General features: G+C 40.3%; 3 protein-coding genes across 3 annotated transcripts; all 3 read right to left on the reverse strand.

Moving 5' to 3' along the window:
- Positions 1–1,503: 1,503 nt before the first annotated feature.
- LOC113008081 (ileal sodium/bile acid cotransporter-like) lies at positions 1,504–8,580 on the reverse strand. The gene is made up of 6 exons (XM_026145233.2): positions 7,446–8,580; positions 6,866–6,984; positions 6,633–6,721; positions 4,894–5,069; positions 4,649–4,806; positions 1,504–2,867 (listed from the first exon to the last, which is right to left on the reverse strand). Exons 1-6 carry the CDS (start codon positions 7,841–7,843, stop codon positions 2,680–2,682), a joined length of 1,128 nt encoding a protein of 375 aa, XP_026001018.2. The 5' UTR covers positions 7,844–8,580; the 3' UTR covers positions 1,504–2,679.
- Positions 8,581–9,500: 920 nt separating this feature from the next.
- LOC145419260 (ileal sodium/bile acid cotransporter-like) lies at positions 9,501–16,784 on the reverse strand. Its single transcript, XM_080290722.1, has 6 exons — positions 15,507–16,784; positions 14,928–15,046; positions 14,695–14,783; positions 14,318–14,493; positions 14,073–14,230; positions 9,501–10,670 (listed from the first exon to the last, which is right to left on the reverse strand). Exons 1-6 carry the CDS (start codon positions 15,902–15,904, stop codon positions 10,483–10,485), a joined length of 1,128 nt encoding a protein of 375 aa, XP_080146848.1. The 5' UTR covers positions 15,905–16,784; the 3' UTR covers positions 9,501–10,482.
- A 2,371-nt stretch (positions 16,785–19,155) lies between these two features.
- On the reverse strand, positions 19,156–25,945 carry LOC113007920 (ileal sodium/bile acid cotransporter-like). Its single transcript, XM_026144979.2, has 6 exons — positions 25,425–25,945; positions 24,848–24,966; positions 23,792–23,880; positions 23,180–23,355; positions 22,934–23,091; positions 19,156–19,790 (listed from the first exon to the last, which is right to left on the reverse strand). Exons 1-6 carry the CDS (start codon positions 25,820–25,822, stop codon positions 19,600–19,602), a joined length of 1,131 nt encoding a protein of 376 aa, XP_026000764.1. The 5' UTR covers positions 25,823–25,945; the 3' UTR covers positions 19,156–19,599.
- Between the last annotated feature and the right edge of the window lie 1,447 nt (positions 25,946–27,392).

Genomic DNA, 27,392 nt, shown 5'->3' on the forward strand with positions numbered 1-27,392 from the left:
CAAAATTTGGGCCATGAACCTTTCCTTCACTGCACCCTCCTTCACACAGAAGGCCAACTGTTCTGACTTTCCATCTCTGGTCTCATCATCTGGTCTCTCGTCAGTCTCATCAGGTATTTTTTGCTTCACTTTTACTTTGAAATGTGCTGTTTTTATCTGCTGTAAACACTGCCAACTCCTAACTCCGCCTTTCATAAATGTTGTTATTTAGATTCTTACTAAAAACCTGATAAACAAAACAGAAAGATGCATTCTTAGCAAGGTACTCCAGCCATTTGAAACCCTGGAACTAGCTTTGATGAAAGATTCAAAAACAAGTATATCATTGTGCATTTCCAATAAGTCTGGGCTGTTTTCACTATTTAAGTTCACTCTCCTTAAAGGCAATTTAAAATAAACAACGAAGCCCAATTCGACCAGAACAGTACCAAAATAAAAACAGTTCATTGGGTGGAAACTAGATAAAGCTAACTTTAGCTAATAATCAGTCTCTACTGATCTAGCCGACATTATCTGATGTTTTTGACAGTATTTACAGAGCAAATACACAGTCAAAGGATTTAATAATGCACCACGAGTAAATTCTCTGGTGTAGTTTGTGTAGCAGGCAAATGACCACTGAATTTCCTAACTTAATCAGTGACAAAACAAACAGAAGGAGGACCAAAACAAGAAAAATAAGCACTGTATATTGTTGTAGTGACAACCCTGCAGATTACAAAAATAAAAAAATACACAATCAGTTATTAGTGTGCACCCTATCCTCACTGATCACTGTTGTAATATGCCTGTTCAGACACATAGAGGCACAACCTCCAGATGTAATTTTGTGGGTTGGCAGCCCACTCTTCAGTCAGAATTGCCTGAAGTTGCTGCTGAGTCAATGGAGGATTTGAATGCCATTCAAACAAATTCACGGGTTGCCTCCAGCATTGCAGCAGAATGATCCCAGTCCGGTTGCTCTGCTGTGGCATTCTTACAGATTTTAATTTCACAAAAACCTGTGGTGAATGTTTATAGGGTTTAGTGTGTTTGATAAAGGAGTGGAATTAGTTGTATAAAGACACTGTGACTTCTTCTCCAAAATTCGGCCCCGGACAAAGCGGATGAAGATGGATGGATGGATGGATGGATGGATAGTTGACCAACACAGAAACCCATGCTGTCTAGACAACTAGTTTTCATGTAAGTTGGGGGATGCCCTCATAAAATAACCTTCAACAAGGTAAAGGTGTCAGGTCCTCGAAAGTTAAGTTTAATTCAGGGACCTGTTAAACTTAACCTTTTGCCTTGTTGAAGGTTATTTTACGTGTCATCAACAATTCCCTGAATTTGACTGATAATCCTAATCTCTGATGGCTACATCATTACCAATATTATGTTTGTAGATGCTAAGCCTATGCTTGAAGCAACTGAGGTGTTAGATGGCAGGGGTGACACAGTGCCACTGTTATGAATGAAACTTGACATAATCCAATAACTCCAGCCATACTTATCTTGTCCTTTATTGTTTTCCATGGGTTGCATTTGTTGTTCAACTTGGTGACTATTTACATAACATTATGATTGTGACCTTGAACCAAGACTACGTGCAGCTGTTCACATTTTACCACACTACGGTCAAAGACAAGCTTTAGTCTTTTTTTTTTTTTTTTTTAAATAAGACAAAGGACATTGGAACAACTGCACAAAAACAATAACATGCAAATAATCTTTATTTATAACTACACAACTGAGAACAGAAATGTATTCATTAAAAACTGTTTGTGTTCATCATTTAAAAAAATGTCCAAGTAAATGAAATTAAACTGTAATTGCTTCATTAAACAAAGTCCCTTTGCAGTACAGCAGACTCATACATTAAAGTGTGAATATGTTGATTTCAAAGTCTGATGCTTGAGTATGGACAGAAAAACTGATCACTGAAACCCCAGACTTTCAAAGACTGATTACATTCTTATTAACCATTTATGTATGACTATTAAATTATTATTTCAATCATTCACACTTGGCTTTTAGCTACTTCCTCACTCAACAACTAACCACAGGATTTACTGACCAATTTTAATAATAAAATAATAATTAACAATAAATAACCAAAATAGTAATAATAAAAATCTGTTTAACTACTACTGCTACTTTTATGGAGCTGTTACACAGTTAATTCATGCTAACAGCTTTACATTGACATGACTGGATCTCACATAGATTTCTCTTAAGCTGTAACTACATCATTATATCACATTTTGTTCTTTGTTGTCATCACTGTGTTCTTGTTGCTATTGAAATAACATTAATATGAAATAAATTATGGCTGTCACCTTACAAAAAACCCCAAACACCCTGTTTACAATCACTGAAGCACTGATTAAGACACATGTCTAACAATGTACAGGCAAAGTGGTTCTAAATATTTAGATATGAATAAAAGTAAATAACACATAATTCAGCAGTTGGTCCCCACCACGTTCCCACTTGAAGTTAGATACTGACTGTCCCGGGGAAGAAATTTGTGCAACCCTGTTCAGCTAAAACTTTTCCAAATGGTTTAGTGTGGTGCACATACAGCCTGCAGAGTGCAGTGTGTCTTCACAGTAGAGTCCAAATGCTGTGATCACTGATGCAGTTGTTATTGCTCATACCAACAATCCAAAGTCTCTGGTTTTCAGAGCTGCAATATCACAGCGCAGTGCTTTTGTCAGTGCTTTTATCCTTCACATCCGTGTTGTTGCTCTCATCGCCCTCAAAGCCACCATTTTCCTGTGGGCAGTGCTTTTGCTCTTCTACATCAGCGTTCTGACCTTCCAAGTATGTAGCGTCACTGTTTGTAGACGAGCCGCCACAAAATCTTTTATAAAGCTGGAAGCCTGGACAGGAAACAAACCATAGATTCAGAACCAGTGAGCAAAGACCTTTGGACAAAACCTTTAAATGTGGAATAAACAGGACTTCTATGCAAGATGCCATAACAAGAAAATTTGAAGCATCCCATGTTTTCTTTTCTGTTCAGTTTCAAGTATAAGTGAGCATCTACGATACACTGTAAACCAATGGTTCTCAAATGTTTGGTGCACAGGACAGACAGAATTCAAAATTTCAAGGTATTCTGCAGAAGATGCCCTGTATGTCATTTTAGACAATGTGAACTATAACTTTCATTCATTCCCTCACTGCACATTTTCACACGAAAACCTATTTTAATGCAAGCCTATTCTCACGTCTGTGACATTAAGTAGCACCATCTTCTCAAACACACAGGAATTGCTAATTTAAGCAAATTCTGTCCTTTGAATGTGTTCCGAGATGCACTGGGGTATGGCATTAGTGGGACTGTGGAAGGTCCATTTCGTCACTGGTAAATGTGCAGGAGGTTTGTTTTAACCTGAAGTGAAAGGAATAAGTTAGGGATGAAAAAAAAACCAGCAAGCAAAAAATACCACAAAACAAAAGATCTCCTAGGTGACATAAAAACTCATGAAGATGTTGCACTTCTTAAAGTTTTTCATAGGTGTTAGAGCTTCAGTGCAGTAATGCTACAGATGTCTGCATCCATGGGGAGACACAGGAAGCAGACCCGAGGAAGCGGTGTTGAACAATACCTCTTATTGAGAGTGCATTGTTCCTGCTTCTTCTGGTTCAAGTCCAGCACTGTTTTACAGAAGCCAGTATTTCTCTCAGGAGAATGTTTAGTTAATTCCTGCCAACAAATGCCACAGTTGGGCTAATGACCATTAACATCTCTGATCCAACTAAAGCCATAAGGCTTTTTACCTGACAGTTGGTTGCTACTGGATATTTCAGATATCAGTTGCCTAGGTAACCCTATAACATATATATCGTCCTCTCATGTCACTTATAATCCTCTCAACGTCTATTTGAGCTGTTATTTTACACTGTTGCAGGAAGTTGTGAAAAGTCATTGCCATTCAGGAGTCTCAGGTTGTAAAGCTGCTGCTAATTACTTCATGCGAGGAAGTTTCTAAAGACAGGTAGCTTTTGTAGGTGATTTTGGGGGTGCTTTTCTTCATCTTCTCCGCCATTCTCCAATGCTTTCCTCAATCACAGCTTTAAATGCGTCAGTCAATAATATAGTCAAATTCAATTTCTTACATTACTTTTTTTTCTGTTACAAAATGATGCTTGGTTTACACAAAGTCCCTGGCACACCTGGACACCTCTTGGGAAACACTTGAATTAACCTTGACTGGTGCCCTTGAATTCTAAGCAGCATCCCCCTTTATGTAATTTGCTTTCACAGTTAGACAATTCAATGGTCAAAGAAATAGTAATAAGACTGTGAGGTAAAGTCATCCATTTTCCCAATTTTCCCGAAAGAAACTGGTGGAAAAAATATTCAAACTATGTGCTGACATGGATATTACGATACTTTATAGCTGACACAGGCAAACCACTGAAACAACATGAAGCACACTGCAATTCTGTTACTCTTTAAACTTGGGTTAAATATTTAATCCTTATATGGCACAGCACCTGGCTCAATCTGTTGACTCGACACAGCAAAAAAACATCACAATGGAGGAAAAGAAGGAAAAGAAGGAAGCTGCATTCACTGACCAAGAACTAAAAAAAAGTCAAGCGATGCAGGAGAAAATGGCCAATGTATGTGTTGTTTGTTTTAAGGTCTTACCTCCCACAAAAATGAGTGCTGACACGAGCTGGAAGATGCTGTAGATGAGGGGGAAGGCAAACATCTTTTCCAGCTCCTCTGGGGTGAAGGACAGTTGGACGATAGTGCTGCACAACTGGGCATTCTGGATACCTGTCTCCAGTGCAATGGTTCGACATCTGAACAAATAAAGAAACAATGACGAACCTCATCAATAAGTCAAACTTGAATGTAGCTGTGTCAGAAACATTTTGCTGTCACCTCACCTGTACCAGGGTTGACCCACAAAGCGAGCCAGGAAGAACCCAAGGCTCAATCCAATAAAGGGGTAGATGGTGCCAATTATCCACAGGGAGGGAGCAATGGTCCAGGACGACTGGTAGAGGACTCCTCCAATCACAGCTATAATAATAATGAGAACCAAGCCAACAATGGATCCAACCTGTGCACAACATAAACACTCCATTAAAACCCAGTCCAGGTGATTTAACTGGTTCGGCACTGTAAAATGGAAATATCACATCCCCCCAGTATGTATGATGGAAATGCTATTTCTTTTTTTTTTTCTTCTTCTTTTCTGAAAAAACAAAACAAACAAACAAACAAACCAAAACACCCCCCCCAAAAAAACAAAACAAAACAACAAACAAACAAACAAACAAACAAACAAACAAAAAACCTAGGGTTAGGAGGCAGCAGGGCAGGTAGGTTTACGTAGAACTCAGGGTTGTAACATCATACACAAAATCACACCTCATATGCTTAACATAGTCGTTCCATTTAGACCATATTCCGTAGAAGGTATCCCTCTGAAGTTTAAGAGAAAATGACACTTTTTCCATCGTATAGATCTCTTGTACAGAATGTATCCAGTCTTCTATCGTTGGTGGTTCAGGCTTAAGCCATCTTCTCGTAAGAGGCTTTTTACTTGCGGCCAGAAGGATATACAGGAGTCTTCTGTCGTTGGAATTCAGTTTATCCACTGGTGCATTGCACAAAAACATGGTCTCAAAAGTTGAAGGAAAAACAAATGAAAAAACACGTAAATGATCATGGATTAGAGACCAATACTGGCGAATATCTTTACAGTCCCAAAAGATGTGGAAATGGTTAGCTCCATCTCCCCCACATCTCCAACATTTATCACCAATTCCTCGATATCTTTGTTGAGCAGGGGTAATGAAAAATCTCATAATGCTTTTCCAGCAAAATTCACGCCAAACATTAGACCCAGTGGTAGCCCACTGTATCTTGCATGCGTGAGCCCAACACTTCTCTGTAATTGTCAAATTATCCTCCTTTTCCCACTTCGCTTTAATATACAGAGTGCTGTCGTTTTTACACCGCCGGATGCTGTTATATAATTTAGAAATAATTTTACTTTGCACTTCAGATTTGGTTAGTAATAAGAATGTTTCTACAAATTGTAATTCGTTTAGGTTCACTTTTAAGTTTTGATTAAAATAATTTCTGATCTGTAGATATCTAAAAAAATCATCAGATCCCAAGTCATGTTTACTCCTTAAAGATTCAAAGCTTTGAAATGCACCCTTATGGACAAATGAATAATAATTGGTTATACCTTTTGAAATCCAGTTTTTGAATCTATTATCATATTGATTTGGAGTAAAATCTGAATCATATGCACACCATCTTAAAACCTTAGAGGCATTTTCCAAACCACCAATTTTTATTACTTCTTTCCAAGCTGATATCATTATTTGTAGTATAGGTTTATCTGCCATATGTATTTTATTCTGCAATTTTATGTCCGATATTAAAGCTGAAACTGGTATTTCTTTTACTATTGTTCCTTCAACATCTTTCCATCCGGCGGTGTAGTTTGGACAACAGAGACAAATCAGCGGTCTTAACTGAGCTGCACAATAATATTCTCGTAGACATGCTATTTCTAAAAAGAAACATGTCACACAGGCACAAGATGTTATAAGTGAAAACATTAAACCTGTAGAATTATATTCAATAAGCTGTAGAGTATTCCTACCTTCAGGATCTTTTTTGCCATCTCAGGCCACCTGTGCTTTACGTACATTCCCACACCGATCGGGATGATAAGGGCTGCCAGTGTGATACCTGAGGATGCAAAAAAGTAGATTATAAAAAGGTTACCTTAGAGGCAGGAACAGCATTCACAGTTACATCCTGATAATACACATTATTGAGAGCACTTGTTTGAAATTATTTAAGGTGTTTCAGTTCTTTGAAAGCTTTCCTTACCGATACTGTCATACGGGATCTTGATGGTGTCACTGGATGTCCATACACTGGTGTAGATTAAAAGACAGAGAGGCATCATCCCCAAGGCCAGGAGAGAGGAGCAGGCTGTCATACTGAGACTGAGGAGCGAAGGATTTGGACACAGATGAGTTTCCTGCATTTGTCCCTAGCTGTGCTTAAACACACTAACACAATTTGTTTTATTTAAATAGTGCATTAACATTGAATAAATGTAAATAAAACTCTAGACCAATAAAAACTTGTAATACATTAATTCTATTGTGTTCTCCTGCCAGGTAGCTACACAACAAGAAAGTCTTCCTTAAAATAGCTTAAGAGTGTTCTGGGATCCAAAAAACATGAAAATATTCTATTTAGTTTACATACACAAGAGAAACAAATAGTTATCATAGAGTAAACATAGTGGTCCTCTAAGAGCAACACTTGGTGATAGTAGGGGAAAAAAGAAGGTTCCTTTTTTAACAGGGAGAAACCACCAGCTGAAAAAGGCTCAGAGAAGTCTGCTCTTTAACATTAAGGGAAAAAGAAAAAATAGCAATGAACCTGCCCAAAGTCTCACCTGAGGTCCATGTCTCCATCCAACCAGTAGCAGATGATGTTGGAGTTTGAGCCACCTGGACAGCAGCCCATGATGATGATGACCACTGCCTGCACAGCCTGGACCCCAAAAGCCAGTGACAAGGCAAAAGCTGTGAAAGGCATAATGCCAAACTGGCAGAGGAAGCCAATGATAATGCCCCATGGCTTCTTAATGTGGCCCCACAGCTTTGCAGCCTCCACTGTGCAGCCCATGGCGAACATGACCATTGCGAGCATGATGGTGAGCACCGTGCTCATCACTACTCCCAGGATGGCATTGAAGTTACTGGGAGGAACAAGGCAGTCTGTGCCCGAGCAGGCTGTGGCAGCATTGTCACAGATAGCTGGCAGCATGGTGGTTGGCTTCAGCGTGGACATTGTTGTTGCAGAAGAAGAATATCAGCAGATCCTTAAAACTTGCACACACTTTGGGGCTTCTTAGAGTCCTTGAGGTGAGACAAGTCCAGTTTCACCACCTGTCCAGGAAAATGGATGTGACAAAGAGATGGAGTGAGCTTGGATCACTGCCCTTTATGCCCACGGTTTAAAAGCCAAATAAAATTGGGCGGAAAGATAAAAAATTAACCAATAGTCTATGTTTTATGGGGTCAGCGTTCAAAACACATGCATATAAAAAAGAAAATCACAATGAAATATGAAATACCATTACACCATGGCTCCAGTTTTTACAGCCTTGTGGGTTTTAAAGTTTTAATGAACTCACAATCATCAAGCATCATCATGCAGGAAAAGTTTCAAAGAGGCAGCAGCCACAGAATACATGTCCTTTGCACAATTATATATGGCCGTCTTTGGTCTCTTAATCATTCTTTTAAACATGAGTAACCCAGAGCCCATAAAACAAAATAAAGGTGTACAGTGGTCCTTCGTTTATTGTAGGAGTTATGTTCTAAAAAATAACCTGAGATAGGTCAAATCCGCAAAGTAGTCGGCGCTGTCACTTGGTGTTTGCTCGCTCTGTGGTAGAGTACAAGGTCTTAAATAATCAGGCCCCATTTTATCTTAATGACCTTGTAGTACCATATCACTCTATTAGAGCACTTCGCTCCTGCACTGCAGGCCTACTTGTTGTTCCTAGAGTATTTAAAAGTAGAAACGGAGGGAGAGCCTTCAGTTTTCAGGCCCCTCTTCTGTGGAACCAGCTTCCAGTTTGGATTCGGGAGACAGACACTATCTCTACTTTTAAGATTAGGCTTAAAACTTTCCTTTTTGCTAAAGCATATAGTTAGGGCTGGACCAGGTGACCCTGAATCCTCCCTTAGTTATTGCTGCAATAGACGTAGGCTGCCGGGGGATTCCCATGATGCATTGAGTTTTTCCTTTCCAGTCACCTTTCTCACTCACTATGTGTTAATAGACCTCTCTGCATTGAATCATATCTGTTATTAACCTCTGCCTCTCTTCCACAGCATGTCTTTTATCCTGTCTTCCTTCTCTCACCCCAACCGGTCGCACCAGATGGCCCCGCCCCTCCCTGAGCCTGGTCTGCTGGAGGTTTCTTCCTGTTAAAAGAGAGTTTTTCCTTCCCACTGTCGCCAAAGTGCTTGCTCATAGGGGGTCATATGATTTTTGGGTTTTTCTCTGTATCTATGAAGCGCCTTGAGGCGACTTTTGTTGTGATTTGGCGCTATATAAATAAAATTGAATTGAAAAATTGAATTTGTAGATGCTAAGCCTATGCTTGAAGCAACTGAGGTGTTAGATGGCAGGGGTGACACAGTGCCACTGTTATGAATGAAACTTGACATAATCCAATAACTCCAGCCATAATTATCTTGTCCTTTATTGTTTTCCATGGGTTGCATTTGTTGTTCAACAGTCTTCTTAGTATCCACCGTCATTTAGCATGACTACTTGGTGACTATTTATTTACATAACATTATGATTGTGACCTTGAACCAAGACTACGTGCAGCTGTTCACATTTTACCACACTACGGTCAAAGACAAGCTTTAGTCTTTTTTTTTTTTTTTTAAATAAGACAAAGGACATTGGAACAACTGCACAAAAACAATAACATGCAAATAATCTTTATTTATAACTACACAACTGAGAACAGAAATGTATTCATTAAAAACTGTTTGTGTTCATCATTTAAAAAAATGTCCAAGTAAATGAAATTAAACTGTAATTGCTTCATTAAACAAAGTCCCTTTGCAGTACAGCAGACTCATACATTAAAGTGTGAATATGTTGATTTCAAAGTCTGATGCTTGAGTATGGACAGAAAAACTGATCACTGAAACCCCAGACTTTCAAAGACTGATTACATTCTTATTAACCATTTATGTATGACTATTAAATTATTATTTCAATCATTCACACTTGGCTTTTAGCTACTTCCTCACTCAACAACTAACCACAGGATTTACTGACCAATTTTAATAATAAAATAATAATTAATAATAAATAACCAAAATAGTAATAATAAAAATCTGTTTAACTACTACTGCTACTTTTATGGAGCTGTTACACAGTTAATTCATGCTAACAGCTTTACATTGACATGACTGGATCTCACATAGATTTCTCTTAAGCTGTAACTACATCATTATATCACATTTTGTTCTTTGTTGTCATCACTGTGTTCTTGTTGCTATTGAAATAACATTAATATGAAATAAATTATGGCTGTCACCTTACAAAAAACCCCAAACACCCTGTTTACAATCACTGAAGCACTGATTAAGACACATGTCTAACAATGTACAGGCAAAGTGGTTCTAAATATTTAGATATGAATAAAAGTAAATAACACATAATTCAGCAGTTGGTCCCCACCACGTTCCCACTTGAAGTTAGATACTGACTGTCCCGGGGAAGAAATTTGTGCAACCCTGTTCAGCTAAAACTTTTCCAAATGGTTTAGTGTGGTGCACATACAGCCTGCAGAGTGCAGTGTGTCTTCACAGTAGAGTCCAAATGCTGTGATCACTGATGCAGTTGTTATTGCTCATACCAACAGTCCAAAGTCTCTGGTTTTCAGAGCTGCAATATCACAGCTCAGTGCTTTTGTCAGTGCTTTTATCCTTCACATCCGTGTTGTTGCTCTCATCGCCCTCAAAGCCACCATTTTCCTGTGGGCAGTGCTTTTGCTCTTCTACATCAGCGTTCTGACCTTCCAAGTATGTAGCGTCACTGTTTGTAGACGAGCCGCCACAAAATCTTTTATAAAGCTGGAAGCCTGGACAGGAAACAAACCATAGATTCAGAACCAGTGAGCAAAGACCTTTGGACAAAACCTTTAAAAGTGGAATAAACAGGACTTCTATGCAAGATGCCATAACAAGAAAATTTGAAGCCTCCCATGTTTTCTTTTCTGTTCAGTTTCAAGTATAAGTGAGCATCTTCCATACACTGTAAACCAGTGGTTCTCAAATGTTTGGTGCACAGGACAGACAGAATTCAAAATTTCAAGGTATTCTGCAGAAGATGCCCTGTATGTCATTTTAGACAATGTGAACTATAACTTTCATTCATTCCCTCACTGCACATTTTCACACGAAAACCTATTTTAATGCAAGCCTATTCTCACGTCTGTGACATTAAGTAGCACCATCTTCTCAAACACACAGGAATTGCTAATTTAAGCAAATTCTGTCCTTTGAATGTGTTCCGAGATGCACTGGGGTATGGCATTAGTGGGACTGTGGAAGGTCCATTTCGTCACTGGTAAATGTGCAGGAGGTTTGTTTTAACCTGAAGTGAAAGGAATAAGTTAGGGATGGAAAAAAAAACCAGCAAGCAAAAAATACCACAAAACAAAAGATCTCCTAGGTGACATAAAAACTCATGAAGATGTTGCACTTCTTAAAGTTTTTCATAGGTGTTAGAGCTTCAGTGCAGTAATGCTAAAGATGCATCCATTGGGTGTCCTCGTTGGTCTTCATACAACAATTCTGATGGCTAAAGAACCAAATGGGACAGGCAAAAAAAAAAAAAAGTAATGCTAAAGATGTCTGCATGCATGGCGAGACACAGTAAGCAGACCCGAGAAAGCGGTGTTGAACAATACCTCTTATTGAGAGTGCATTGTTCCTGCTTCTTCTGGTTCAAATCCACCACTGTTTTACAAAAGCCAGTATTTCTCTCAGGAGAATGTTTAGTTAATTCCTGCCAACAAATGCCACAGTTGGGCTAATGACCATTAACATCTCTGATGTTAATTGCTACTGGATATTTCAGATATCAGTTGCCTAGGTAAACCTATAACATATATATCGTCCTCTCATGTCACTTAATCCTCTCAACGTCTATTTGAGCTGTTATTTTACACTGTTGCAGGAAGTTGTGAAAAGTCATTGCCATTCAGGAGTCTCAGGTTGTAAAGCTGCTGCTAATTACTTCATGCGAGGAAGTTTCTAAAGAGAGGTAGCTTTTGTAGGTGATTTTGGGGGTGCTTTTCTTCATCTTCTCCGCCATTCTCCAATGCTCTCCTCAATCACAGCTTTAAATGCGTCAGTCAATAATATAGTCAAATTCAATTTCTTACATTACTTTTTTTTCTGTTACAAAATGATGCTTGGTTTACACAAAGTCCCTGGCACACCTGGACACCTCTTGGGAAACACTTGAATTAACCTTGACTGGTGCCCTTGAATTCTAAGCAGCATCCCCCTTTATGTAATTTGCTTTCACAGTTAGACAATTCAATGGTCAAAGAAATAGTAATAAGACTGTGAGGTAAAGTCATCCATTTTCCCAATTTTCCCGAAAGAAACTGGTGGAAAAAATATTCAAACTATGTGCTGACATGGATATTACGATACTTTATAGTAGAGATGGACTGATCCGATATTACGTATCGGTATCCGTCCGATACTGACGTAAATCACTGGATCGGATATCGGAGAAAAATTTAAAAAATGTAATCCGATCCATTAAATATCACGAAAGCACCTCACAAAACTTGCCACACGGCGTAACTCGGCTCATAACCGTAGCACGTTGCAGCAGTGCTTGTCACGTGATAGAGCAGCTGTGTGTATTTGTAGCCTAGCTAGCAATCCGGCATTTCATCTCCAAGAAGTTATGAGAATGAAGAAACCAGGGTCTGAACAACAGCAGCACGTTTAAGCTTGATAAGCTGTTGTTGGAATTTATTTATGTTCTACACCAGGATCTTTTTCTATGCAGCCGGGGCAGATCTAGCAAAGTTTTGCCAGGGGGCCGATAGGGCATTAACAAGGAAAACGGGGCACAAAGACATACTTTTCTTTCTTATTCTCATTTAAAATATCTAGCTTTTAATAAATAATTATTTTAATCTGATGTAAAATGTATAGAAGTCCATTACTATATATAGCAACTATTAAGTCTAATATACCCCAGTAAGCTAGTACTTTTTTTTTTTGGGAAGGTACAATCTGTGCAGTCTGCAATTCTGTTGAAGAAAGATGTTAAATCTATTTAATTATTTTTGGAAAATAATTTATTTCTGTGCATTTTTCATTTTCTTTTCACACTGCATCAAATTAAAGTTGATTACGTCGATTAAGCATCATGAGGTGGAGGGTGGGTGGTTCCCTATTTTATTTATTTATTTATTTATTTTTTGCTGGGAGTTTTAGAACCCTATTAGTTAGGTTGCTTACTCTTTAAAATACCAGAATAGGAAGGATAGAGTAGGTTTAAGTTTGTTAGATTGATCAGTTTTGCTGAACTATGAAATGTTTTGGGTGCAGTGTATTTTTTGCATGCAGGTATAACAGAATAGCTTTAGTGTTTGTTTTTTAACTTGAGTATGAACTTATACAAAAAGCAGCACGATATTAAAAAACAGTTTTTTTGTTTAAAAAACACACTATATCGGATTCATATCGGTATCGGCAGATATCCAAATTTATGATATCGGTATCGGACATAAAAAAGTGGTATCGTACCAACTCTACTTTATAGCTGACACAGGCAAACCACTGAAACAACATGAAGCACGCTGCAATTCTGTGACTGGTTAAACTTGGGTTAAACATTTAATCCTTATATGGCACAACACCTGGCTCAAACTGTTGACTCGACACAGCAAAAAAACATCACAATGGAGGAAAAGAAGGAAAATAAGGATTCACTGACCAAGAATTGAAAAAAGTCCAGTGATGCAGGAGAAAATGGCCAATGTATATGTCGTGTGTTTTAAGGTCTTACATCCCACAAAGATGAGCTCACTGGCGTACAGCACCAAAGGTCTTGCTTTGCCCCAGGGAGTGAGAGCTCATTCCATCAGGGAATGGCAGCCCCTTTGGCCCTTTTTAAAGGGGTACCTGTAGCTGATATTTGTGTGGCAGCTAGTTGGGCATCACCGCTGCTGTCATAGGTGTTATGATACTTGATCTCTGACACAGATAAACCACCAGAGAAGCATGAAGCACGCTGCAACTCTATTACTGGTTAAACTTGGGTTAAATATTTAATCCTTATATGGCACAGCACCTGGCTCAATCTGTTGACTCAACACAGCAAAAAAACATCACAATGGAGGAAAAGAAGGAAAATAAGGAAGCTGCATTCACTGACCAAGAACTAAAAAAAAGTCAAGCGATGCAGGAGAAAATGGCCAATGTATGTGTTGTTTGTTTTAAGGTCTTACATCCCACAAAGACGAGTGCTGACACGAGCTGGAAGATGCTGTAGATGAGGGGGAAGGCAAACATCTTTTCCAGCTCCTCTGGGGTGAAGGACAGCTGGACGATAGTGCTGCACAACTGGACATTCTGGATACCTGTCTCCAGTGCAATGGTTCGACATCTGAACAAATAAAAAAACAATGACGAACCTCATCAATAAGTCAAACTTGAATGTAGCTGTGTCAGAAACATTTTGCTGTCACCTCACCTGTACCAGGGTTGACCCACAAAGCGAGCCAGGAAGAACCCAAGGCTCAATCCAATAAAGGGGTAGATGGTGCCAATTATCCACAGGGAGGGAGCAATGGTCCAGGACGACTGGTAGAGGACTCCTCCAATCACAGCTATAATAACAATGAGAACCAAGCCAACAATGGTTCCAACCTGTGCCCAACATAAACACTCCATTAAAACCCAGTCCAGGTGATTTAACTGGTTCGGCACTGTAAAATGAAAATATCACATCCCCCCAGTATGATGGAAATGCTATTTCTAAAAAGAAACATGTCACACAGGCACAAGATGTTATAAGTGAAAACATTAAACCTGTAGAATTATATTCAATAAACTGTAGAGCATTCCTACCTTCAGGATCTTTTTTGCCATCTCAGGCCACCTGTGCTTTACGTACATTCCCACACCGATCGGGATGATTAGGGCTGCCAGTGTGATACCTGAGGATGCAAAAAAGTAGATTATAAAAAGGTTACCTTAGAGGCAGGAACAGCATTCACAGTTACATCCTGATAATACACATTATTGAGAGCACTTGTTTGAAATTATTTAAGGTGTTTCAGTTCTTTGAAAGCTTTCCTTACCGATACTGTCATACGGGATCTTGATGGTGTCACTGGATATCCATACACTGGTGTAGATTAAAAGACAGAGAGGCATCATCCCCAAGGCCAGGAGAGAGGAGCAGGTTGTCATACTGATACTGAGGAGCGAAGGATTTGGACACTGATGAGTTTTCTGCATTTGTCCCTAGCTGTGCTTATACACACTAACACAATTTGTTTTATTTAAATAGTGCATTAACATTGAATAAATGTAAATAAAACTCTAGACCAATAAAAACTTGTAATACATTAATTCTATTGTGTTCTCCTGCCAGGTAGCTACACAACAAGAAAGTCTTCCTTAAAATAGCTTAAGAGTGTTCTGGGATCCAAAAAACATGAAAATGTTCTATTTAGTTTACATACACAAGAGAAACAAATAGTTATCATAGAGTAAACATAGTGGTCCTCTAAGAGCAGCACTTGGTGATAGTAGGGAAAAAAGAAGGTTCCTTTTTTAACAGGGAGAAACCACCAGCTGAAAAAGGCTCAGAGAAGTCTGCTCTTTAACATAAAGGGAAAAAGAAAAAATAGCAATGAACCTGCCCAAAGTCTCACCTGAGGTCCATGTCTCCATCCAACCAGTAGCAGATGATGTTGGAGTTTGAGCCACCTGGACAGCAGCCCATGATGATGATGACCACTGCCTGCACAGCCTGGACCCCAAAAGCCAGTGACAAGGCAAAAGCTGTGAAAGGCATAATGCCAAACTGGCAGAGGAAGCCAATGATAATGCCCCATGGCTTCTTAATGTGGCCCCACAGCTTTGCAGCCTCCACTCTGCAGCCCATGGCGAACATGACCATTGCGAGCATGATGGTGAGCACCGTGCTCACCACTACTCCCAGGATGGCATTGAAGTTACTGGGAGGAACAAGGCAGTCTGTGCCCGAGCAGGCTGTGGCAGCATTGTCACAGATAGCTGGCAGCATGGTGGTTGGCTTCACCGTGGACATTGTTGTGGCAGAAGAAGAATATCAGCAGATACTAAAACTTGCACACACTTTGGGGCTTCTTAGAGTCCTTGAGGTGAGACAAGTCCAGTTTCACCACCTGTCCAGGAAAGTGGATGTGACAAAGAGATGGAGTGAGCTTGGATCACTGCCCTTTATGCCCACGGTTTAAAAGCCAAATAAAATTGGGCGGAAAGATAAAAAAATAACCAATAGTCTATGTTTTATGGGGTCAGCGTTCAAAACACATGCATATAAAAAAGAAAATCACAATGAAATATGAAATACCATTACACCATGGCTCCAGTTTTTACAGCCTTGTGGGTTTAAAGTTTTAATGAACTCACAATCATCAAGCATCATCATGCAGGAAAAGTTTCAAAGAGGCAGCAGCCACAGAATACATGTCCTTTGCACAATTATATATGGCCGTCTTTGGTCTCTTAATCATTCTTTTAAACATGAGTAACCCAGAGCCCATAAAAAAAAATAAAGGTGTGGTCCTTCGTTTATTGTAGGAGTTATGTTCTAAAAAATAACCCGAGATAGGTCAAATCCGCAAAGTAGTCAGCTTTTAAAAAAAAATTATTATAGATGTTTTAAGCTGTAAAAACCCCTCACTACACACTTCATACACTTTTCTCAGACAGGCATGAACATTTTCACACTTTTCTCTCTTGTTTAAACACCCTCAAAGTTCAAACCTTTGTAGAAAAATAAGTCCAGTATTATAGAATGAAACCAAAGATCAAACCCTGTTTCAGGTGCAGAACGTGAATAGAGCGGCTGCCAGAGAATTCAACATCAATGAATCAAGTAGAGAAAGCAAGAAGAATGAGTTAAGTTTGACTTATCTGTTTTGTTTCGCTTAACGTGCCTTATAATCCGGAAAATACGGTAACTTCTACCTTCCTTTAGCATGTCCGGAAGTCCAACCTTTTGTGCGATGGTTCCTTCCTCTGCCTTATGGGTGGTACCGCAGTTGCCTTTGATGGTTCAAAATGTTTCGTAGCCATTGTTGTGTTTGTTGGGGAGAAAACTTACAAACATACAGCACAGCACTGCAGAGTCACACTGTAGCGATCGAAAACGTATGTAAATTTGACAAGCTGAATGCATTCTGTTCTGTACAGGAGACTAGGCACGGGGGAAAAAGCTCGTCATTTCATGGTGACATAATCTTTAATTAACACCCCAAAGTCTGCATGATCAACCATTTTGAACATGAGTTAATTTTTAATCTGAAATGTTGTTAATATAAAAACAGCCTCCCTAATTAAAAAAAACAAAAAACAAATCCACCACGTGAGTGAGTTTAAACCCAGCAGGAGATCCCAGGGCTGTTCCCTGATTAGTGGCTTTATTTTTCATATATTTTATCTTCTTCCTAACTAACGTTATGCAACTTTGCCATTTTCCAGACTGGTTTATGTAATTTATGATTCTTTCACAGGGGTTTCATTCAAATTAATGAGAACATGTTGTAACAGTCACAATGGTGTGGTTTCTCTTTAAGACAATGCAAGGTAAGGGTTAGTAACTTCATAAGTATGCACCTGCACGTGAGCGTATGGACTGGACGGACCTTAAGTCTTTCACCTCTTTAACTACTTGCAATGTTGTAGGAACACTGTGTTGTAGGAACACAGGTTGTGCTTCATGTATGATAAGCGGGCCTTGTAAGGTAGATGTAGAGAATGTGCACTAAAGGACAAGCACTGTGGAATTCCCAGTACCAGTGTGGTCGTGAGTTTTTCTGACTGTCCTGTTAAGTGCTTCTACCGCTTTTCTTAACCACTGAGTACAACCTGTGTTGTTTTAGTTTATTAAAGTCTTTATCTCCTTCCTAATTCCCTTTATGCAACTTTGCCATTACCTATCATTTATCATCTATCATTTATTTTTCAGACTAGTTTATGTAATTCATGATTTCTTCACAGGGGTTTCCTTCAAATTAATCAGATCACGTGTTGTTTCATTTTATTAAAGTTTTCATTTTAAGCACTTGGTGTGTAGTGTACTGTACATGAGTCATCATGAGCTTAGAAACCTAAAACACATCAACGTGATACCTTTTTTTATCCTCTCTGGATGCCCATATCAGTCCATAATGGTTATACCAATGTTTAACTTTCATTTGTGAACTAAATTAAATGGTTTACATATAAACATAATACAGATTCTTGAGGAAGTAAACATTTCCATGCTAAATCTGGTGCATCTCATATTAACACATGAAATGTCTATCTGTGTGTTTGCTGCTTTATCCACCAACTCCCTCTACACAATCAAGAGTTGAGCAACCAAACTTGGCACACAGGTACATTTTAGGCCTCTACAGGTTATTATCTAAATGTGGATTTACAAATCTGGTTAATGTTGCCTTCACCCTCCACATCTCCTTGAGTTCTTTTCTCAGCTCTTGGTATTTCTCCAGCTTCTTGTGTTCCGTCTTTCTAATGTTGCTGTCATTTAGGATAGCTACATCTATCACTACAGCCATCTTAATCTGCTTATCCACCACTTCTGTGTCCAATTGGTTAGCCGTAATCACTTTGTCTGTTTGTATCTGGAAGTCCAACAGGATCTTGGCTTGGTTATTCTCGACCACCCTACGGGGTATGTCCTATTTTGACCACGGGACTTCTAGGCCATATTTGGCACAGATGTTCCTGTATACTAAGCTGCACATTCGGTTACGCCGCCCCATGTGTGCCCGGCAGGGCATAAATAACATCCAACAAATATGCTTTTTTAGATAACAACAATAACAAAAATCTGTTTATCTTTATCTACTTTTATGGAGCTGTTACACAGTTAATTCATGCTAACAGCTTTATTGGTAACCATATTTTTTATATAAGAAATGTCACATTTTTTTTTAATGTTATAGCAATCTATTTACATTTTTTCTTGTATTTGTGTAACTTAAACTGATCTGTATACTTTTGGGTTTTCTACATCCTACTTGATTTCTACTTCTTGTCCATTGCATTTATTTAACTGCCAACCCCTCTGCCAAAGCAAGTACAGTTGCACTCAGTTTTTTAAATTGGTGTTTCTTCAGATTATTTGTATGTATCACCACCCACATCTGAGTTATCCTTCTGCGGTAACTGTACCTCAGTGTCACTTCATCAGGCAGGGTCGTTTCAATCACACACTTTGAAAAAAACAAAAAAACAACTCCACAGCACCTTTTACATGACTGGATCTCACATAGATTTTTCTTACGCTGTAACTACATCAGTATATCACATTGTGTTCTTTATTGTCATCACTGTGTTCTTGTTGCTTTTGAAATAACAGTAATATCAAATAAATTATGACTGTCACATTACAAAAAACAACAACAACAAAAAACCACCCTGTTTTCCACCACTGAAGCACTCATTAAGAGACACTAACAATGTACAGGCAAAGTGGTTCTAAATATTTACATATGAATAAAAGTAAATAACACATAATTCAGCAGTTGGTCCCCACCACGTTCCCACTTGAAGTTAGATACTGACTGTCCCGGGGAAGAAATTTGTGCAACCCTGTTCAGCTAAAACTTTTCCAAATGATTTAGTGTGGTGCACATACAGCCTGCAGAGTGCATTGTGTCTTCACAGTAGAGTCTGAATGGTGTGTTCAGTGATGCAGTTGTTATTGCTCATACCAACAACCGAACATCTCTGGTTTTCAGGGCTGCATCACAGCTCAGTGCTTTTGTCAGTGCTTTTATCCTTCACATCCGTGTTGTTGCTCTCATCGCCCTCAAAGCCACCATTTTCCCGTGGGCGGTACTTTTGTTCTTCTAGATCAGGATTGTGACCTTCCAAGTACGGAGTGTCACTGTTTGCAGACGAACCGCCACCACAATACCTTTTGTAAAGCTGGAAGCCTGGACAGGAAACAAACCATAGATTCAGAACCAGTGAGCAAACACCTTTGGACAAAACCTTTAAAAGTGGAATAAACAGGACTTCAGTGACAAAGCATCTATGCAAGATGCCATAACAAGACAATTTGAAGCATCCTACGTCTTCTTTTCTGTTCAGTTTCAAAATTAGTAAGCATCTATGATAATCTGTAAACCACTGTTCTCAAATGTTTGGTGCCCAGGACTGAAAGAAAAGTGAAAATTTCAAGGTATTCTGCAGAAGACGGCCTCCATATCATTTTCAACAATGTGAACTCTAACTTCCATCAATCCCCTCACTCCACATTTTCACACATTAAAACCTATGTTTATTCAAGGCTATTCTCACCTCTGTGACATTAAGTAGCCCCATCTTCTCAAACACACAGGCATTGATAATTTAAGCAAAGTCTTTCCTTCCGATGTGTTCCGATTTGCACTGGGGTATGGCATTAGTGAGATTGTGTTAGGTCCATCTCATCACTGGTAAATGTGCAGGATTACTACTTTTAGGGGGTTTGTTTTAACCCAAACCAAAGTCTTTCTCTCTAAATTACTTAAAATACTTGTAATTACCTAAACCCAACACAGAACCTTTTGGTTTGCAAACTAAAGAGAGTAGAATTGAAAGGAAAAGTGAGGGATGAAAAATAACAGCAAATAAAACATCCCACTAAACAAAAAAACTCCTGGGTGACATAAAAACTCATGAAGATGTTGCACTTAAAATTGTTCATAGATGTTAGAGCATCAGTGCATCAGTGCTAAAGACACAGACACACAACGCCCCGCCATTGATGCTGCAGGTCAGCCAGCTGGCTGCTCAGTTGCCTCAGTGACACGCTTGCACCTGGCTGCGTGGCTGCGTTTCATTACAGCTTCGCTCAGTTTCATCTGGGACAGAGACTGCGTTTCCAGACGATATTACATTTGTTGGGCACGATGGCATCTATGATCACTGTAGTGCCACTTAGACTGGTAAAGATGAGAGTGTTTCAATGCTGGACTCTCTCTCACCACCTGTGTGCATCGCGTCACCTCTGGAGGAGGCTGATGGTAACCGCATCGTGCATGCTAGTTCTCTATCCCTGGACGGAGCCCAGGCTACTGCATCAGGGCTCTCAGATGGGAGGGTGTTGTTTTGCAAGGTGGTGTCCACAGATGCTTCCCTAAGGGGGTGGGGAGCGCTGTGCGAGGGTGCATCAGTGAGAGGGATCTGGTCCGCAGCCCTGCGTGATCTTCACATCAACCACTTAGAGCTGTTAGCAGTGTTCTTAGCTCTCAAACATTTCCGTCCAGTCCTGGAGGGCCAGCATGTCTTATACAGGAAGGACAATTCAACAATAGTCTCTTACATAAACAGTCAGGGAGGGACACCCTCCCTTCCCCTATTAAAGCTGTCTCGCTCTCTGCTGTTATGGTGCAGTGTTCATTTCCCCCAAGGGGGGTACTCTGGTGAAGGAATGGAGGTTGCACCCTTTGATAGTGGCTCAGATTTGGGATCTGTTTGGCAATGCACAGGTAGATCTTTTTTTGCCTCCAGGGTAAATATTCACTTCCCCCTGTTCTTCTCAATAATCGTTCACAATGCAACCTTGGGCATGGACGCGCTAGCGCACCAATGGCCAGTCATGCTCCTGTATGCATTTCCCCCAGTGGAAATGATATCTCCAATTTTAGAGAGATTGCGTCGGCAGTCTCTCTGACTGATTGTAGTGGCCCCTTGGTGGCCCACAGGGTCTTGGTATTCAGAGATAATCAGCCTGCTAGCAGTGAGTCCTTGGCAACTTAGTCAACTTAGCCTCCGCAGGGACCTCTTCTCTCAGGTGGGAGGAGAAATAATTCATTTGCGCCCGGATCTGTGGCGTCTTCATGCTTACCTGCTGAGAGGTCAAACTTGATTGCTAAGGGTCTGCTACCTAGTGTGATAGTGACAATTCAGAACACTACGGCCTCATCCACTAGAGGCTTGTACTGTTAGAAATGGCGAGCCTTCGAGCAATGATGCCAGGACCGCCACACTGTCCCATTCCAGTGCTCTTTTGTGAATGTTTTGAAATTCCTGCAGGAGCTGCTGGATGAGGTCCTTTCATTTTCAACGATTAAGGTTTATTTAGCAGCTATATCTGCTTGTCATTTTGGCTTTGACGGGGTGACACCAGGTGCACATCCCCTCACCATACCTTTTCTGAAAAGGGTTTGTTGGCTGAGACCTGTGCTTAAGTCCAGTGTCCCTGCTTGGGACTTTTCTTTAGTGCTGGAGGCATATGTAGCCCCTCTTTTGAACCCATTGAGTCTGTGGATATGAAATTTCTCTCATATAAGACTGCATCAGTTCTCACTTTGGCTTCAGCAAAGTAAGTGGGTGACCTACATGCGTTGCAGTGCATCCCTCTTGCACAGTTCTCTCCTGATGGCCATAAGGTCGTATTGCGTCCGAATGCTGCCTATTTTCCCAAAGTCAAGCCTGCATCTTATAACTGAATGCAGTTTGAGTTGCTGAGCTTTTGCTTCCCTCCTTTTGCATCTGAGGAGCAGAGGAGGATGCATTCTCTTTGTCCAGTGTGTGTGCTACGTACCCACATTGAGAGCACTCAGAATGTGTGTTTATGTTACCAGCTGTATGTTTATACAGAGCTCTACCTCTGGCTGGATTGGTGAAGCAGACAAAGGCTGTCCCACTGGATTATAGAAGCAAGCTCACTGGCGTACAGCACCAAAGGTCTTGCTTTGCCCCAGGGAGTGAGAGCTCATTCCATCAGGGAATGGCAGCCCCTTTGGCCCTTTTTAAAGGGGTACCTGTAGCTGATATTTGTGTGGCAGCTAGTTGGGCATCACCGCTGCTGTCATAGGTGTTATGATACTTGATCTCTGACACAGATAAACCACCAGAGAAGCATGAAGCACGCTGCAACTCTATTACTGGTTAAACTTGGGTTAAATATTTAATCCTTATATGGCACAGCACCTGGCTCAATCTGTTGACTCAACACAGCAAAAAAACATCACAATGGAGGAAAAGAAGGAAAATAAGGAAGCTGCATTCACTGACCAAGAACTAAAAAAAAGTCAAGCGATGCAGGAGAAAATGGCCAATGTATGTGTTGTTTGTTTTAAGGTCTTACATCCCACAAAGACGAGTGCTGACACGAGCTGGAAGATGCTGTAGATGAGGGGGAAGGCAAACATGATTTCCAGCTCCTCTGGGCTGAAGGACAGCTGGACGATAGTGCTGCACAACTGGGCATTCTGGAAACCTGTCTCCAGTGCAATGGTTCGACATCTGAACAAATAAAGGAACAATGACGAACCTCATCAATAAGTCAAATTTTAAATGTAGCTGTGTCAGAAACATTTTGCTGTCACCTCACCTGTACCAGGGTTGACCCACAAAGCGAGCCAGGAAGAACCCAAGGCTCAATCCAATAAAGGGGTAGATGGTGCCAATTATCCACAGGGAGGGAGCAATGGTCCAGGACGACTGGTAGAGGACTCCTCCAACCACAGCTATAACAATAATGAGAACCAAGCCAACAATGGATCCAACCTGTGCCCAACATAAACACTCCATTAAAACCCAGTCCAGGTGATTTAACTGGTTCGGCACTGTAAAATGGAAATATCACATCCCCCCAGTATGTATGATGGAAATGCTATTTCTAAAAAGAAACATGTCACAGAGGCACAAGATGTTATAAGTGAAAACATTAAACCTGTAGCATTATATTCAATAAACTGCAGAGCAGGGGTGTCAAACTCCAGGCCTAGAGGGCCGGTGTCCTGCAGGTTTAAGATATCTCCCTGAGTCTACACATCTGATTCAAATGATTAGTTCATTACCAGGCCTCTGGAGAACTTCAAGAAATGTTGAGGTCATTTAGCCATTTAAATCAGCTGTGTTGGATCAAGGAAACATCTAAAGCCTACAGGACACCGGCCCTCGTGGCCTGGAGTTTGACACCTGTGCTGTAGAGTATTCCTACCTTCAGAATCTTTTTTGCCATCTCAGGCCACCTGCGCTTTACGTACATTCCCACAGCAATCGGGATGATTAGGGCTGCCAGAGTGATACCTGATGATGCAAAATAGTAGATTGTGTCTGTGAAGGTACTCAGTCATCCAGGTCATCGTAGTCAAATGAGCTTGCAAAGAAAAGCGTCTGGACTTCTTTAAGTTACTTGAAGACATTTCACCTCTCATCCGACAAGCTTCTTCAGTTCTAAGGTCAAATGGTGGGGAGTCCCAGATATAAACCCAGTGGGAGTATCCCCCCACAGAGGGACAAAAGGACCCCCTGATGATCCTCTAATCGCCTGAGCCAAGGTGTGAAACTGGTTGTGGGTCCCAATCACCCAGTTTGACAACTTGTAACTTTTTTCACTAGACTGCTTCATTAGTCTGCACTACTTCTTCAAAAAAGCAACAAGTTAAACAGAATGTGAACATTATCAGACATGGAAAAATAATGTTCAGTCTAAGTTAAAAAAACAAAATCCAGAAACTTGTGAACAGAGATGAAAAATATATCATTTAAATGAGAGTTTAATACTATTCACTAATGGTGGCTGCAGTGAGCCTGCTTTTGATAGCAGAGTTTTGGCGGGGCGTGGTCTGCGGGGCAGGTGAACATACCTGAGCGCCATCCGCAAACACACCTCACCAGCTTAAAACAGAATGAACTAGGTACTGTTGATGTGTGTAGGCTGTAGCCAAAAAGCTGCAGCCGCATGTGTAAGTCGACAGCCGACAGACTTGCACACGCGGCTGCAGCTTTTCAGGGGATGCAGTGGATGTGCATATTATTAACCTAGCTGCCACAAATGTCTTTGTTCCACCATAAAAGTGATTCTGATGTTAGTTCCGCATAACCTTTCTGCCAGGTAACTTGTGCCCCACCAGTGGGGTGCTCCACACACTTTGAGAACCACTGCCTTAGAGGCAGGAACAGCATTCACAGTTACATCCTGATAATACACATTCTTAAAGGCACATGTTTGAAATTCTTACAGGTGTTTCAGTTCTGCGAGAGCTTTCCTTACCGATACTGTCATACGGGATCTTGATGGTGTCACTGGATGTCCATACACTGGTGTAGATTAAAAGACAGAGAGGCATCATCCCCAAGGCCAGGAGAGAGGAGCAGGTTGTCATACTGATACTGAGGAGCGAAGGATTTGGACACTGATGAGTTTTCTGCATTTGTCCCTAGCTGTGCTTATACACACTAACACAATTTGTTTTATTTAAATAGTGCATTAACATTGAATAAATGTAAATAAAACTCTAGACCAATAAAAACTTGTAATACATTAATTCTGTTGTTCTCCTGCCAGGTAGCTACACAACAAGAAAGTCTTCCTTAAAATAGCTTAAGAGTGTTCTGGGATCCAAAAAACATGAAAATGTTCTATTTAGTTTACATACACAAGAGAAACAAATAGTTATCATAGAGTAAACATAGTGGTCCTCTAAGAGCAACACTTGGTGATAGTAGGGAAAAAAGAAGGTTCCTTTTTTAACAGGGAGAAACCACCAGCTGAAAAAGGCTCAGAGAAGTCTGCTCTTTAACATTAAGGGAAAAAGAAAAAATAGCAATGAACCTGCCCAAGGTCTCACCTGAGGTCCATGTCTCCTTCCAACCAGTAGCAGATGATGTTGGAGTTTGAGCCACCTGGACAGCAGCCCATGATGATGATGACCACTGCCTGCACAGCCTGGACCCCAAAAGCCAGTGACAAGGCAAAAGCTGTGAAAGGCATAATGCCAAACTGGCAGAGGAAGCCAATGATAATGCCCCATGGCTTCTTAATGTGGCCCCACAGCTTTGCAGCTTCCACTGTGCAGCCCATGGAGAACATGACCATTGCGAGCATGATGGTGAGCACCGTGCTCATCACTACACTCAGGATGGCATTGAAGTTACTGGGAGGAACAAGGCAGTCTGTGCCCGAGCAGGCTGTGGCAGCATTGTCACAGATAGCTGGCAGCATGGTGGTTGGCTTCAGCGTGGACATTGTTGTGGCAGAAGAAGAATATCAGCAGATCCTTAAAACTTGCACACACTTTGGGGCTAGGGTCCTTGAAATGAGACGAGTCCAGTTTCTCCCCCTGTCCAGAAAAATGGACCTGACAAAGAGAAGGAGTGAGCTTGGATCACTGCCCTTTATGCCCACGGTTCCAAAGCCAAATAAAATTTGCCCGAAAGATAAAAAATTAACCAATAGTCTATGTTTTATGGGGTCAGCGTTCAAAACACATGCATATAAAAAAGAAAATCCCAATGAAATATGAAATGCCATTGGACCTTGGCTCCATTTTTTATAGCCACGTGGGTTTTAAATTTTTATTGGACTCTCATGTCATCAAGCATCATCATGCAGGAAAAGCCACAGAGCACATGTTCTTTGCACAGTTCCCATAACATTCCCAATATAAAGGCATGCAGCTTACACAATCATAAAAGAAAATGTAGAAATATTTTTTGCATTGATAGGAAAAGAGCACATAAATTGGGGGTGGGGGGTGGGCTAGAGGTGATTTGTCTGTGGTGTCATTCATTTTTGCATTTTGATTTTACATTTTTTTTATGTGCCATAGGTCTAATTATATAGAGAATCAAGATGCTGTAAAACAATAAAACATGAAAGGATGAAAATGTTTACGGGCACTTCATGTCAATATACCAGGTGTGGAAACAATAAAAAGTCAAAGTGTCCTGATAGAAATTTAAGGGCTATCACAAGGATAGTACCAGCATCATCAACATAAAAACAGTTTACCTAATAAAAGAAGAAAAGAAATCTGCCACATGAGCATGTTTAAACCCACCAGGAGATCCCTGGGCTGTTCTCTAATTGGTGGCTTTATTTTCCAGATATATTTTATTGCCTTCCTAACTGACTTTATGCAACTTTGCAGTCTGGGTCGTTGTGTCCTTGGGCAAGACACTTCACCTACCGCCTACTGGTGATGGCCAAAGGGTCCGATGGGGCGATATGGCAGCCTTGCTTCTGTCAGTCTGCCCCAGGGCAGCTGTGGCTACAACTGTAGCTTGCCTTCACCAGTGTATGAATGTGAGAGTGAAGGAATAGTGGTATTGTAAAGCGCTTTGAGGGTCCCGAAAAGCGCTATATAAATGCAATCCATTATTATTATTTTTCATCTATCATTTATTTTTCAGACTAGTTTATGTAATTTATGATTCTTTCACAGGGGTTTCCTTCATATTAATCAGATCATGTGTTGTTTCATTTTAGTAAAGTCTTCATTTTAAGCACTCACTATGTAATGTACTGTACATGAGACATCATGAGGTTAGAAACCTAAAACACACCAACGCAATACCTTTTTAAATCCTCTCTGGATGCCCATATCAGTCCATAATGGTCATGTCAATGTCTAACTTTCATTCTTGAACTGAACTGAATGTTTTACATATAAATATATTGCGGGTTATTGAGGAACTAAGCATTTCCATGCTAAATCCTGACATTAGTGCATCTCACTTTAACACATGAAGTGTCTGTCTGTCTGTGTGTTTGCTACTTTATCCACCAACTCCCTTAACACAGTTGAGCAACTGAA

This window comes from Astatotilapia calliptera, chromosome 16, assembly GCF_964374335.1.
Source record: "Astatotilapia calliptera chromosome 16, fAstCal68.1, whole genome shotgun sequence".
NCBI classification, from domain to species: Eukaryota; Metazoa; Chordata; class Actinopteri; order Cichliformes; family Cichlidae; genus Astatotilapia; species Astatotilapia calliptera.

Coding starts and splice junctions, on each gene's coding strand:
- LOC113008081 (XM_026145233.2), bottom strand. CDS start 7,843: ATGTCCACGCTGAAGCCAACCACCATGCTGCCAGCTATCTGTGACAAT. Junction 6,722..6,865: donor GATCCCGTATGACAGTATCG/GTAAGGAAAGCT, acceptor TTGCATCCTCAG/GTATCACACTGGCAGCCCTT. Junction 2,868..4,648: donor AGCACTCATTTTTGTGGGAG/GTAAGACCTTAA, acceptor TTTCCTGTCCAG/GCTTCCAGCTTTATAAAAGA.
- LOC145419260 (XM_080290722.1), bottom strand. CDS start 15,904: ATGTCCACGGTGAAGCCAACCACCATGCTGCCAGCTATCTGTGACAAT. Junction 15,047..15,506: donor GATGGAGACATGGACCTCAG/GTGAGACTTTGG, acceptor TTCGCTCCTCAG/TATCAGTATGACAACCTGCT. Junction 14,231..14,317: donor GTGGGTCAACCCTGGTACAG/GTGAGGTGACAG, acceptor TTATTTGTTCAG/ATGTCGAACCATTGCACTGG.
- LOC113007920 (XM_026144979.2), bottom strand. CDS start 25,822: ATGTCCACGCTGAAGCCAACCACCATGCTGCCAGCTATCTGTGACAAT. Junction 23,356..23,791: donor TGGCAAAAAAGATTCTGAAG/GTAGGAATACTC, acceptor TGTTGGGCACAG/GTTGGATCCATTGTTGGCTT. Junction 23,092..23,179: donor GTGGGTCAACCCTGGTACAG/GTGAGGTGACAG, acceptor TTATTTGTTCAG/ATGTCGAACCATTGCACTGG.